Source organism: Solanum lycopersicum, chromosome 3, assembly GCF_036512215.1.
Source record: "Solanum lycopersicum chromosome 3, SLM_r2.1".
Lineage (NCBI taxonomy): Eukaryota > Viridiplantae > Streptophyta > Magnoliopsida > Solanales > Solanaceae > Solanum > Solanum lycopersicum.
In genome coordinates, this window is record NC_090802.1 from 6,927,208 (window position 1) to 6,940,973 (window position 13,766).

At 33.3% G+C, this 13,766-nt stretch overlaps 1 protein-coding gene across 2 annotated transcripts; it reads right to left on the reverse strand.

Moving 5' to 3' along the window:
• Positions 1 to 2,778: 2,778 nt before the first annotated feature.
• Positions 2,779 to 9,084, reverse strand: LOC101250965 (uncharacterized). 2 transcript variants are annotated; one of them, XM_004234502.5, is made up of 9 exons: positions 8,677 to 9,084; positions 7,960 to 8,183; positions 6,941 to 7,871; positions 6,627 to 6,694; positions 6,483 to 6,550; positions 4,914 to 5,017; positions 3,624 to 3,696; positions 3,267 to 3,444; positions 2,779 to 3,160 (listed from the first exon to the last, which is right to left on the reverse strand). In XM_004234502.5, the coding sequence occupies exons 2-9, from the start codon at positions 8,159 to 8,161 to the stop codon at positions 3,075 to 3,077; spliced, it is 1,710 nt and encodes a 569-aa protein (XP_004234550.1). In that variant the 5' UTR covers positions 8,162 to 8,183; positions 8,677 to 9,084; the 3' UTR covers positions 2,779 to 3,074. The 2 variants fall into 2 exon arrangements, with proteins under 2 accessions (XP_004234550.1, XP_010317706.1); XM_010319404.4 differs by having other exon boundaries at positions 7,944 to 8,183.
• Positions 9,085 to 13,766: the final 4,682 nt, after the last annotated feature.

Here is a 13,766-nt window from a genome sequence, read left to right on the forward strand (position 1 = left end):
GGTACAATGAAATCAAACTATACTAATGAGAGATTTTAGTAATATTCATGTGTATTTGGTACAATGAAATCAAACAATACCAACGAGAGATTTTAGTAATATTCATGTGTATTTGGTACAATATAATGAAATCAAACAATACCAAAATATAAGATATATATAATATATAAACATGATAGCAATGGGTCCTTAATGTATATGTACTAAAAGTTAAACATTTTATCCTAAGCTATATAATTAAAGATCATCGTTATTTTTATTTTTCAAAATTAAATGAAGCCCTCCACGTGTGTATTATACATGAGCTATCAAACTACAAAATAAAGGTACCTTCTTGTATCATTCAATTTGATTTTAGAACATGTATCAAATTTTCCAACCCTAAAAGAGCCATAGAAAAACTTACTATGCAGGGAGAAGGATAAAATAAAAATGTAATTTTATGGTGAATATATTCAATGATGTAACAAAAAGGTTAACCATGATCAAAGGCAATGAGGAATATCCCGAGCACGACTCAGGCAGACTCTCTACCCGTGCGCGTGCCTATTTCGCTTTAGGAGGTATCAGAGCAGAGTTTTGGGTAAAAACCTTTCGATTTCTGCTAATTCTCTTCTTGTTCAGTTCCATCCAAGCTCGGTTTTGTCTGAATCTTCGTGGAAGAAGAAGAAGCGGTTCACCAGCCACTACATCTGTAGATCCCACCAAATCATTAAACCTGACGGCTGCTCGCTCTTTGATCAGTGATTCACCGGCCACTAGATCGATGAAGAAGAAAGTCAATATGATCCTAACCCACGCTGCCTATGTTGTTTATGGAAAATGTGAGTTATCTAATCTCTTTTTTGTATTGGTCCTTAATACTATTTCCAAAAAATATAACTCAACGCTCAAGTAAAAGATTCTCTCTTTGGGTTGAGATAAGTTCTCATAAGAGCCTCTTTAAGAGGTAAATTGTAATCTCGCAAGTTGAAATAACTAGAACGAAATTTAAAATTGGATACAGTCATTTTTGAAAAAATTGTTAAGTAAGTTAAATTAAGGTTTTGATCAATTTCAAACAACCATAACTCGTAGCTTAGGATGAGTTAGGTGTCTTTCCAAGAAACATAGGAATTATCTTGAAATAATCTTCCCAATGCCGCCAAGTTTGCGCGATTCCGAGTTCGTATGAGTGAGATATGACCATTTGAAATTGGGTTGTTCAAATAAGGAAAGTCTAAAACCAAATTTTGGAAGGATGTTTGTCTTTTACTTATCCAATTGTTTTAATTCATTTTTAGGTGTTTAATTGGGGTAAAATTAGATTTTGGTCAGTTTAGAAAAAGTTGACAGCTTTGTTGTTTATATTATTATAAGGGAAAATGCACAAGTACTCCTCAACCTATGCCCAAAATCTCAGAGACACACTTATAATATATCAAGGTTCTATTACCCCTGAACTTATTTTAAAAGTAATTTTCTACCCCTTTTCGGTCTACGTGGCACTAGTTTGATTAAAAAAAGTCAATCAGCATTGGGCCCACAAGATAGTGTCACGTAGGTCGAAAAGGGATAGAAAATTATTAATAAAATAAGTTTAGAGGGGTAATAGGACCTTAGTGTAGTATAAGTGTGTCTCTGAAATTTTGGGCGTTTGTTGAGGGGGTACTTGTCCATTATCCCTTATTATAATGAGTATATAATTTAAATATTTTTCCACCATAAATTATTCTATAGTACACATGTCATGAATCTATAAGGTCATTTAACATTACTTGACCTAATATTATTTAACTGGATCTTTATCTGATACAAGAGCATCAAGTACGAAACCAGTTGGTAAAATTAATTAAATTAATTGTCTAAAAGAAAATAAGGTAGAAAATAAAAGAAATCTCTAGAATCCAGTACTCTTAAAAAGAAAGCAATTCACCAAGGTATATATATATATATATATACATATATATGTAATTTTAAAATTTTATTTTATGTATAAAAATATTTACTTTGATGTCATTTTAAAATATCTCTTATACTATTTCATAGATTTTATCTTTTAATATATTATTTCAAATTTAAAACTTAAAATTTAAAATGTTCAAATAAAGATTATAGTTCATAGATGTTGATAATTATAATAAAATCAAAATCAAAATCAAATTTATACTAATGCAAAAAAAAAAAAATCAATTCAACTCTAAGAATGACAATAATCTTGAATATTTGTTCTTTAGTTTTACATTGGTTTAGACAGTTAAAAATTTCCTTAAATATTTAGTAATGTAACTAATACTTAAACTTATTTAGTATGATTTAGCACTTTAAAATTATGATTATTTTCATTATGACTTTACAATATTTATTCTATATGATGATTTCATTATTATTTTTTATTGAATATTTTTGTGTCATCAATACTCATCTCATATTTTGTGTTATTTTTCTAAGAAACGTTTTAGATAATTGTATTTTAATTGAACTAAAGAAATATTTGAAGCACAAGTCAATTATATGTCTATCTACAAACTTTACCGAAAAAATTTAAAGTTTAGTAGTTTGATTTTATTTATAAATTTAAAAGATTCAACACAATGATTTGATAATTGAAAAATCCAAACCAATTCGAGATTGAAAAACCCAAAAAAATTTGAATTTTATTAATTTGGTTTGGTTTATAAATTTAAAAATTTTACAAAAATAGTTTGGTTTGATAATTCAAACACCGGAACCAACCCAGTCATGTACACCCCTACTTATATATATTAGTAGTAGATTGATAATAGATAGAAGTAGATATATCCTAAATGAGAGTTTTATATAGACACAAATATAAAAACATATTGAACATAGCAAGTTTTTGTCTTACAAATTATTGTTCTCAAGCATTAACTCAAAATTTCACCCAGGAATAAAGAAGAAACGCAGAAACATTTTCAACATCTTATACAACAAAAAAGATAACAATGGATTGTTGATACTCAAGGCAAGACAACACGTTGTGATTATGTAAGACACAAGTCCTATGTAAATTAGCGAAGAGGCCGTTCGTTGTGTTCGTTGAAATATAAAAAGTTAAAGGAAACTTGAACAAGTTACATGTCGGACACAGACCACAGATAAGCTTCTCTTTCTGTTGCTTGTTTCTCATTCGTCCTCTTGAACAACTCCTTCTCGTATCCTATTAGACAAGAATCATCATTGACGTCACCAATATTGACCGAAGAGGAAAATATACGAAGCTTAACATAGCAATCTATCGAGAAATAATAAGAGGTCTATTATACCTGTGCTCCGATCAACCCCATCCCAGTGTCGCCCTGGCCTTATCCCATAACGATTAGGTGCTGCATCCAAGCCTCTTTTTATCCAACTGTGAGAGGGGATATCCTGAGGGATTATAAAACCAGAGTCCTTCATTTTCTCGTTAGCCCCAAAGTCTGGCAGAATTGGATCCAGCTTTTTCTGCAACAGCCAAGAATGTAAATCATATTTAGAGAGACAGAGCATTTGGACATTAAAGAAGAATCACAGACTGTCATCGTGAAAATACGCAAAAATCCAGTAATTGGCAATCATCCACCCAAAAACAGATAGAATAGAATAGAGGCACTCAAAAGAAAGTGGCAGGGTAAAAAAATCACCTTAACCAAATGTGCCATTGGGTCCCCCCATCGAACTCTTTCCTTCAGCATTGTGTCGAGTTCTGGATCATCTCTGCGAGGCAAAATTAGAACACATAAATATGCCACGTCAACCAACCACTTCAACTAGTAGAAACACTCTAGAAAGTAAAGAGTTTAAAATAAGATCAACATATGTGCATTGCAAGTTTAGTCACATAATAATTAATGAAATTGAGGTGAGGTTAGGCTATTTTGGAAGTGCCTAAAATGTAAATATTTCAAATATCTAGGCTAATCCTAACATAAATTTACCACGCTCAATCTTACAATAGAATGAGATGATAGATGAAGAAGTACTATTATAGAATTAAATTATGTGGCTGAAGTGAAAAGTGCTACCAGGCGTTGCGTGAAAGGATAAACAAAGAAGAAAGTAAGTGAGCAGCAATGGTGAATGCGAGTGAATGTTTGGGCCTCTAAACCCAATATATTCACAAGATTTGTGTCATTAAAATGTGGATGACAAGATGGATGATTAAACAAGTCTAGAAATAATCTCATCTCGTAGAGGCTGCATAGCACAACCGGAGGATAATACGAGGAGAAGGTCACGTGACATGGTCTGATCATTTTTTATGTAGAGACCTCCAAATTCATCGGTCGGATAGTGTGACAATATGAAACTATGACAATATGATTATTACAGGTGTTCAACGGAGATGGTCACATCAAAGGAGTAAGTCTCATCGACCTACACAATCTTTTAGATGTCATGCCAACTTAGATAAGAACAGAACAGTAGAGACAAAGCATCGATTGTATGCAATGTTGCCAAGATTGAGCAAATAGAAAGGAGAATGAAATGTGCCTCTGCCAACTCTATAGAACTTAATAAGATGCTTCTTAATGGTGAGGTGATGTGACCTAGTTTTAGAACTCAGGATTTATGTCAAAAAGCCTCACAGAATGTGAAAATCATGCAAGCAAACTCATCTCAGCCAGCAAGAAAATTTTGAAGTCCTTTAAATATGTAATAACCAACGGGCAAGGCTACTAAAAGCATATAGAATGCCCAGTCTTTAAAATATAAATACAGGTTTAATAGTCCATCTTCTAGCACTATGCAGTTACATGTTAGGTAAAATCCAGAAAGAAGTAATAAATGAATATACGTCGAAAGACATACTTCTATTGCAAAAAGTGCAAAGGCAGGAGAGTACACACATCATCTCAAGTTCAGACCTTCTAAACACATTGATCCATCTTTAAAAAAAACAATCACAAGGAATATTCTAGTAATGTACAAACCTGCTCCGTGCAAATGGCTTGTCCTTCTCATTTTCCAGTTCCTGAAGCCTAACCTCCATTTCACGCTTTTGAGCCAAGCCCTTTCCCCATTCCAGTTTTATTTCCTGATACAAGGATAAAAACAAAAGAAATTCACAAAAGATTAACAAGCAGCAGTTGCCTGTGTACATATGCAATTCAGAAAACATAGCCTGTTCTAAAAGCACATATAAGGAGGAGGAGAGCTACGGCGATCGACGGTCATGGAAAAGACCAATTGATGTAGCACCGCAAGAGAGACTTAGTAGAAAGAAAGGAAAATTGGAGAAGAATACAGAAAATTTGAAGGAAATCAATTCATAAAGTGTTACGCATCAAGTCAAGTGTCTCGAAACGAATTACAAATGGTCTACTTAAAGATTAGGAGAAGTGAAAGGTAAATTCAAAAGATTGGGTGTGAGACCAATAATCTATCGATATATTATTAAAAAGAAGCAAATGTCAAAACACAACATTGAACGACAAAGTATCTCCAAAATATTGAAAGACTTTGTAGTCTTTCAAAATAACCCATCCATTCAAGGAACTAAAACTTGTTATTGACAAATTGATACTATCAGGATTTTGAAATCAATAAAAATTTCATATTTTTGGATACTTTTTCATGGAAAGATTCCATGTTTAAATAGGATCAGATTGATTGTTATAGGATTCTCTATTTAGATAGGAATGCAGTACAATCTTGAAAATAAAGTTTTGTGTTTTGTATTGTAAGCCCGTATGTTGTGCGGCTACGAGGAAGCAAAGAGATCCTCCTAATGCAAATATCAGGAAAGAACTTTAGCAAGCAATGAATATTAGCACATAAGTTCTACTCAAGAATAGGCTCTGCCACAAGAAATATTACACTAAACTTTCTAAGATACAGACATTTAACTTCAGCGTTAGACAAGCCAAGAAGGACAGGATAGTCAATGGCTTTCTGGCCAGAAGTGAATCTGATTCGAAGGGGCTTGTGATCTGAAATCTCAACTTCTACCAAATCCTTAGCTTTCAACTGACGTTTCTTTGAAGAAATACTACTGAAATAACATTCATCTGTCCCCTTAAATATCAACTTGATTATTTTTAGAGAACAAGTAGACATTCCACGCAAGTGGAAAACATAATAGGAAAGGAGTATGCTAAACAGAGAACTTTTTTATTTGAAGACATATAAATTAAGAAATTGCCAGCACTTGTCAGCAGCAAAAAATATGAGGAAGCACTATTTGTGCAAATTACAGGAGATGGAAGAGACTATGAGGAAATTAAAAGAGGTAGTGAAGAACTAGCACTACTACTACCCCACACTAACTAGCAAATGGAATACCCCTATATTTTTAAGTTCCTAGAATATCTGCATTAAAAGAGTATTGTTGATTGTAGTCAATACTATCAGCTTGAATAAGATGTAGAACTTGGAAGAAATATTTGCCCTGAATTCTGGAAAGCTTGCACATCTAAAGTAAGAAAAGTAATGCTGAAGGAAGACTAGCTCCAAGGTTGACAACTTATTCATGCAAAAAAATATATATTGGATAAAAGTACCTTTGGCTTCTCCTTCTCATCCTTCTTCTTCTTGGACTTCAAGAACTCCTCCTTTGACATCCGTTGTCCTGCAGCAATACAGTGTGAGACCAAATGAAAGACCATATGTAGTAACTATAAGAATAATCTACATAGTTCATGCACCTGTAATTTTATCCCGATATACCGGTTCAGCACCACGGCCACTAACCAAAGGATCCATTTCCTGAAACCTAAAACACAAATCATTGTTACATCATCAATCAGAACTAGCTAGAGAAGAGATCAAGCATTAGTGGGATCTGGTGATGGTCATTTTCACGAAAGCTTTGATTCTTTTAGCATAAAATTTTCCTCCCTAAGAAAACAAGATTTCCCAGTCTCTTCGCACATTACTTTACTTGCCCTGTACTTCCAAACTGACTCTGAATAATGGCCAAAAAAAAAAAGATAAGGCCTATGAAGTAGTATAGAATTACCTCATCCAGTCTTCCTTCTTTGTCCTATCAATTTCTTCTTTGATATCTTTGCCACTAACCAAACCCGTCTTTGGTCCCTGCTTCGTAGTGGATGAATCTGGACGTGCCTCCAGTACATTTTGGGCCTTCTTTTTCCTCAAGGGCGAGAGATCTGTACCTTGATCGGCTCTCGAATCACCTTGAGCACGGGAACCTCGTCGAGGAGGAGAAACATCAGAGATATCAGAAAGACTTTGGACGTACTTTTGCCTCCGTCTTGGTGGTGATAAATCAGCAGAAGGCCTGGCTTTGGGTTCTGGTGAAGGGGTATCATTTCGAGTTTTACGTCTCCTTGGTGGTGAGATATCCGTATCTCTACTTCGCAAGGACTTCATATCAGATTCAGGTGTATCATTCCGAGCCCTTTGTCTACGTGGTGGTGAAATATCAGCATCTCTAGTGCTCAAAGGCTTCACTTCAGGTTCAGGTGTATCATTCCGAACCCTCCGCTTACGTGGTGGTGACAAATCAGCATCTTTTGCACTTGAAGGCTTCAACTGTGGTTCAGGTGAAGGTGTAAGAATCCTAGTCCTCTGTGTATCATTCCTGGCACTACGTTTGCGGGGTGGCGACAGATCACCCTCCTGAGTTCTTGGTTGCTCACTTTCTGGAGAGGGTGTATCATTTCGAGCCCTCGATTTACGTGGTGGTGATAAATCAGCTGAAGGACTTGATAGATTAAGTTGAGGTTCTGGTGAGGGACTATCATTTCGACCAGGCCTTCTCCATGTCGGGGACAAATCAGATATTTGGTCATTAGAAGTACTTGAAACAGACACCCAACCACTTCCATCTTCTGAAACAGAACCAAATGGACGTCTAGCTCTAATCTGTTCCAATCTCTTCATACGCTTAACTTCAATATCTTCATTTATCTGAGGCAGCTCTTCATCTGTAAAAGAACACAGTTAAGAGACACAGATATACCAACACCAAAGGATACAAAAAATCAACAAAAACAAACCTTTGAAATACATTACCAGCTGACTCATCCTCTTCATCTTCAATTTTTACAGGCTTTTGCCAAACAGGATCTTCGTCAACAACGACGACACCTTTGACATCATTAGGTTTAACCTTCTTCTTTTTCTTCTGTTTCTTCTTTCCTTCTTCATTGGTGTTACTTTCATATTTTTTTAGGTACTCCTTCAGGGAGGTAGAGGTTGAAGATGGAGCCACCATTATGCTCAAAAATCAAAACTTCCTGCATCAGGAATCAAAGACAGGTCTTTCACTAAACTAAATCCATAAATCTAATTACACGGCATTCACCTGAAAGACAACACAAGCATTATCTCATACATAAGAAATTCCAACTGTATTCACTAGCATTTGGCCAAAAATTTCAAAAAGTTATCCTCAAATATCTGTCTCCCCATAAAATTTGATCAGAAAATCTGACTCATACCAGTTTTTAGGTTTTTGAGACTTCCACTTGCAAAACTTCAAATTTTAAACTCTTATCCTAACACAAGTTTAAATTCCAAAAATCACAACTAATACAAAAGCTCAAATTTCCAAATTCAACTTCAAAAATCTATGACCAAACGGTAGCTGCATCTCAAGATTCATCTTTCAACAAAGTTTGAATTTGCTCAACCCTAAAGCCATAAGTGCCTCAACTTACAAATCCCTAAATTCGAATATATTTCATAATAACGCTAAGAAGATAGAACGAATCGAACAAGAGAACTAACCCGGAAGGATCTGTCATAGATCCGTCTTAAAACTTCAAAGACGCCTGATGGAGTTCGCTGACCGGAGCTGCTGTCCGGAGAAGAAAGCAGCTCGCCAGTCGGAGCTGCTGGTCACGTTGTTGCTGCTGCGGCTATCCTCGCGTGGCTGCTGTGGCCGGAATGTTGCTTCGCCGGTCGGAGCTTCTGGTCGCCTCGCCTGAATGTTGTTGTCGCCGGTCGTCCTGCAAAGAAATAAAAGAAGAGGGGCGGAGGGGAAGAGGCGAAGAGAGGAGAGAAAGAAGAAGAGGGAGGCGGAGAGAGGGAGAAGGGGGAGGAAGCGGAGGATAGAAGGGAAGGAGAAGGCGGCTGATGCTGCCAAGGAGAGGGAGGGAGAAGAGAGTGACATTTTTTAGGGATTAGACTCTTTTTAGGTTAGATTAAGTTTGGATCATTGATTTAATACGAGATGAACGGTTAGAATTCGATATAGAATTTATTTATTTTGAATGGACGAATGAGATTAACAAATGATATTTAAAAATCAGATTTGATTGGATATGGAATGGCTAAAATTATAATATAAATTGGCTAGAATTGGAATGATAGAGAGGCTATAATTGAAATAAATTTAATTGGAGTGACTAGAATTGAAAGAAATTATAATAAAATAGGCTAAAATTTAAATAATTTTAAGAAAAGTGTAGAAATTACTATTTAATAAAAATACTACATATATTAAAATATATTTATATAATTGAAAATCATTTAAATTTTAAAACATTTGAAATTCATTAATAATTTTAAAATATTTTAATAATATTTACAATAATAAAGTAAAACATACTAAAATATATAATTTTCATGCAATATCGACTACAATTCGAAACTTTAAATAATTTTTAAAATGTGTATTTTAATCGAATAGCATTCCTAAAAATGATTAAAGGTCGGTCAAAATTGGGTGTCAACATCCTACTCCTAAAAGCTAGTCAAATAGGCAAAGGCACGCTAGTACCCATTAGACTAGTTTATGAACGTCATGGACGTTCTTGGATATTTTGGTTCTTAAACTTCCTAAATGACCTATATTCATTAAAATAGGTCTTAAAACAGTGCTTAGACCCCATGGCACCTATGTTAGGATCGAAGACTCGTCTTGAATTTTCAAAGTGTTACATTATCCCCCCACCCCTTAGGAACATTCGTCCCCAAATCACTAAAACTTTTTTGAAAGAAGGAATAGACTCAATTTTAGCAGTTCTTTCCCAACAAAAGGACATTGAAATGGTGTTGAGCATACTTGAATATCCTCGAAGGACCATAGTTATGGATTTATTATACTCTGATGAATCCAAAGCAGAATTGATTGGTTAAAGCAGATGCATAATATTTATCTAATCTGCATAAAGCTTGATCTCAAACACGCTATTTGTTTGCATGTGAAGGCACAATGAAATGAACCTTTTTGGATAATAATGTATCTATTTATTATGATATTTAATATGATGACTTTTTGAGTGATTTCTCAATCTATAAATAGGGTTGTTCATTCACTATTGTAAGATGTACAAATGATACTTAGACACACTTAAATAAGAAGAAAAATTCCTCTTCTTCTATCTACTTCTCTTGCCTTCTTGTCTTTATGATTATATTTTTATGAGCTTGATTTTATAACAAACGTCATAATTATAGTGTATATTTCCTGTGTAATTTTTTGTCAAAAAATATAAAGGGTAAATATTATACTTTTCATATTAAAAATAGCTTGCTTAATAATATATTTTTTCTCTTTTGATCTAATATATGATTTTTAAAGCAAAGTTAAAAGGCCTAAAATATAATTCCAAAATTCATACATAATTAACATGAGAACCAAAAGTCAAATCCAATTCAAAACTGGATTCAGGACTCACGTGTACAATAGTCTCTATACCTATTTTAATCAAAGGCTTTTCCAATAAGATTAGTTGATACCATACCAAGTCTGAGAAGTATGAGGTTAAACCAGGATACATATCACTTAGCGATAAAATGATTAGGTGTGAACAAGTGAGTAACGAGAGAGACCAATCTAGTAAATCAATCTTTCTCAAAAGAATTTTGGAAGTTTTTATGGTCTGTGAATATTAAAAACAAGTCTAAGCACTTTATTCGGAAATGCATTTTGAATATGTTATCGGTCAACCATATTATTTCTAGGAGACTGAGGCATATTTGTGGAGTGTGTAAGGATTGTGGACTTGAGAATGAAACGATTGATCACATGTTGTTTAGGTGTCTACTGCTCAATTAGTTTGGAAAATTTTCTCAATTAATTGGCCTAGTGTAGAAGATATTATGGGTTTTACTGGTTGATGGAATGTTCTTTTTATAAATATTAAAAATTATCTTGTAACTATTGAGATGATTAAATTAAAAATGTCTATTTTGTGGCAAATTTGGAAGGCTAGAAACTCAAAGAGTTTCAATGGAGAAATTGTTGATCCTAAGGACATTGTTAACAAAACTCTTTTTGATCTTCATGAGTATGAAAGCAATTTGATCCCTCAATTTCCCCCATAGTTATACCTGCTTGTAATGATATAAAATTTTTAACTATGACACAAGAAGGTATTGTTGTGTTTGCAGATGATAGTGTACATAAGGAAAAGAAGATTGTATTGGTGTGGCTATGGATAGCTATGATAACCTGCTTCATGCCTTCGGCACCCCAATTCAATACGTTAGGAAAGTCATCAGTGCTAAAGCAATTGTAATTCGTATGGTGATGGAGAGTGCTAAAAGAGGTGAACAAAGGTTCAAATCTTATCAAACGCAAAAAATATGATGGATATGGTACTACAAAGAACTATTGTCTCATGGGAGATAGAGACTACTTGTGAAGATATTTGGAACCTTATGAAGTGGTTAATGTGATGCATATTCCAAGGTCTTGGAATTTGGTACCACATAATTTAGCAAAAATTTCTATTTTGTTAGTATGCAAAGTTGTTTGGCTTTCTACTTTTCCTAGATGGATTATAAATGATGTGATTTCATCCTTCAACTCTTTAAACCTTTCTATGCATTAATATACCGTGATAGCTGTTAAAAAAATAACAACAATATAGCTAGTGAAATCTCAGAGTATTGAATCTTTAGAAGATAGTGTATATATATGTGGAGGTAATAATGTTGTTTATGAAAGAGTTCGATTCAAGCGTAGATAATCAAAATAATTAAAAAAAGACAAAATGATAATAAAGAAATATATGATATCTAATAGCAAAGTAGTGTGAAGCATGTGTGCAAAAGAATTGTAACGTCAACAATAAGGTGCTGCCACCTAAAACACAATTGCACCTTTGCGAGGAACTAATGAAAATATGTCATCTTCTTTCATATAATTTATATACATTTGTCTCAGTTAATCGTAAAATCGTGCATTTTCTAATTAATATTGATATGTATAACTAAAATAGATGAAATATTTTACGTGATTAACTTAACTATCTAATGTACTATTTACGATATACCCAAAAAAGATTCAAAATATAAATAAAAAATATATAATTGAAACACTTTGTCATTCATTCAGATACAATATAAACAAACCACAATTTTTTGTATGCATAAATAAAAGTAAAAATTTAAGGAATCCCGTAGTGTAATTCAATAATTACACTCTGTTCCGACAAATTTAGTATTTACAAAAAATCCCTTAAATTTGTTGTGCCGTGATACTTTAGACTCTAGTGATACATGGTAAATGATACATGATAAGTTTAAACTGTTGAGAAAAAATGGAGAAAAAACTGTAAATTTAATGTTGTTACTAAAACAGCTTATTTTACGGTAACAGATCATTAATCAGCATAAATTCAGCACGTAATTGGATATTAATTTCAAATTTTAAAAATCAAAGATTATATCATCTAGTTTGAATACATTTTTTATGAACAATCTGTTAAATTTCGAACTACAGTAATTTTATTGTTGTTACTGTGGATTTTCAAGATGAATACTTCAATTTTGATGAGACATTCCGGAATTTGGGTGAACGAATTGCAGTATGAAAGTTACAAAATCGACGGAATCGTTGTTGGAGATTCAATTTCATTTTCTATCGTTGTTGATACATATCTACTACATGTATCAGTGCATTGACTAAACATTATAACATGTGGTACATATCTAATACATGTATCAGTACATCGACAAAACACTATACACATTGATTCTATATGTATCATCAAACACAGTTGATGACGCAGTTATTAAACTTAGTGAATGATACATCATAACAATTTTCAAAACATGTATCAGTACATCAACTAAACAACTAATACCTTACTGATACATGATATCAGTTTTCAGAAAATTCATACTACATGAAAAACATGTGATACATATATACTACATGTATCAGTGCATTGACTAAACATTATAACATGTGCTACATATCTAATATATGTATCAGTACATCGATTAAACAACGAGTTACATTGAAAATCAACGAAGGCATTGTGCATTAGTTAAGAAACAAAATCAACTAGATATATTAAATATGAAATCATATGTATTATAAAGGATGAAGTACAAAAAAAATAAATCAACAATTGATTTGTTGAAAGCAAAAAGAAACAAATGACCAAGAAATCCCCCTACACGTTTACTTTGCTCTATACCAACTTCTGTATCTTTGTCTCACTGTCAACAATGGAAAATGATTTCATCAACAAAAGACGTCACTGGAAACGATGATGTTGCAAGGAGCAATGAGGATACATCATCTCTTTCACTTTTTCCTTATATAATTTGTAAAAATGTGGAAATGGAGGAGATCTGATAGTTCTTCGAAAAAAATTGTGAAACGAAAACTTACTTGATTCTTGAAAAATCTTATGGAGAGAGAATAAATCTGAAAATTAAAAAATAAAAGAAGTAAAGATTGAGGGAGTGAAAATAGGAAGAGGTTAAAGGAAGTGAAATAGGGAGGAATTAAGGGAGTGAAATTAGGAATAGAAACGTGTGCTTGAATGTGAAACTTAATGTATCTAGAACAATGAGATTTGAAAGGAAAAGAAGGGATTTTGGAGATATTTTAAAATAGTAGGGAATAATGAACA

Coding starts and splice junctions, on each gene's coding strand:
- LOC101250965 (XM_004234502.5), bottom strand. CDS start 8,161: ATGGTGGCTCCATCTTCAACCTCTACCTCCCTGAAGGAGTACCTAAAA. Junction 6,695..6,940: donor AAGAAGGAAGACTGGATGAG/GTAATTCTATAC, acceptor TTTGTGTTTTAG/GTTTCAGGAAATGGATCCTT. Junction 3,161..3,266: donor TGGGGTTGATCGGAGCACAG/GTATAATAGACC, acceptor CTTGTCTAATAG/GATACGAGAAGGAGTTGTTC.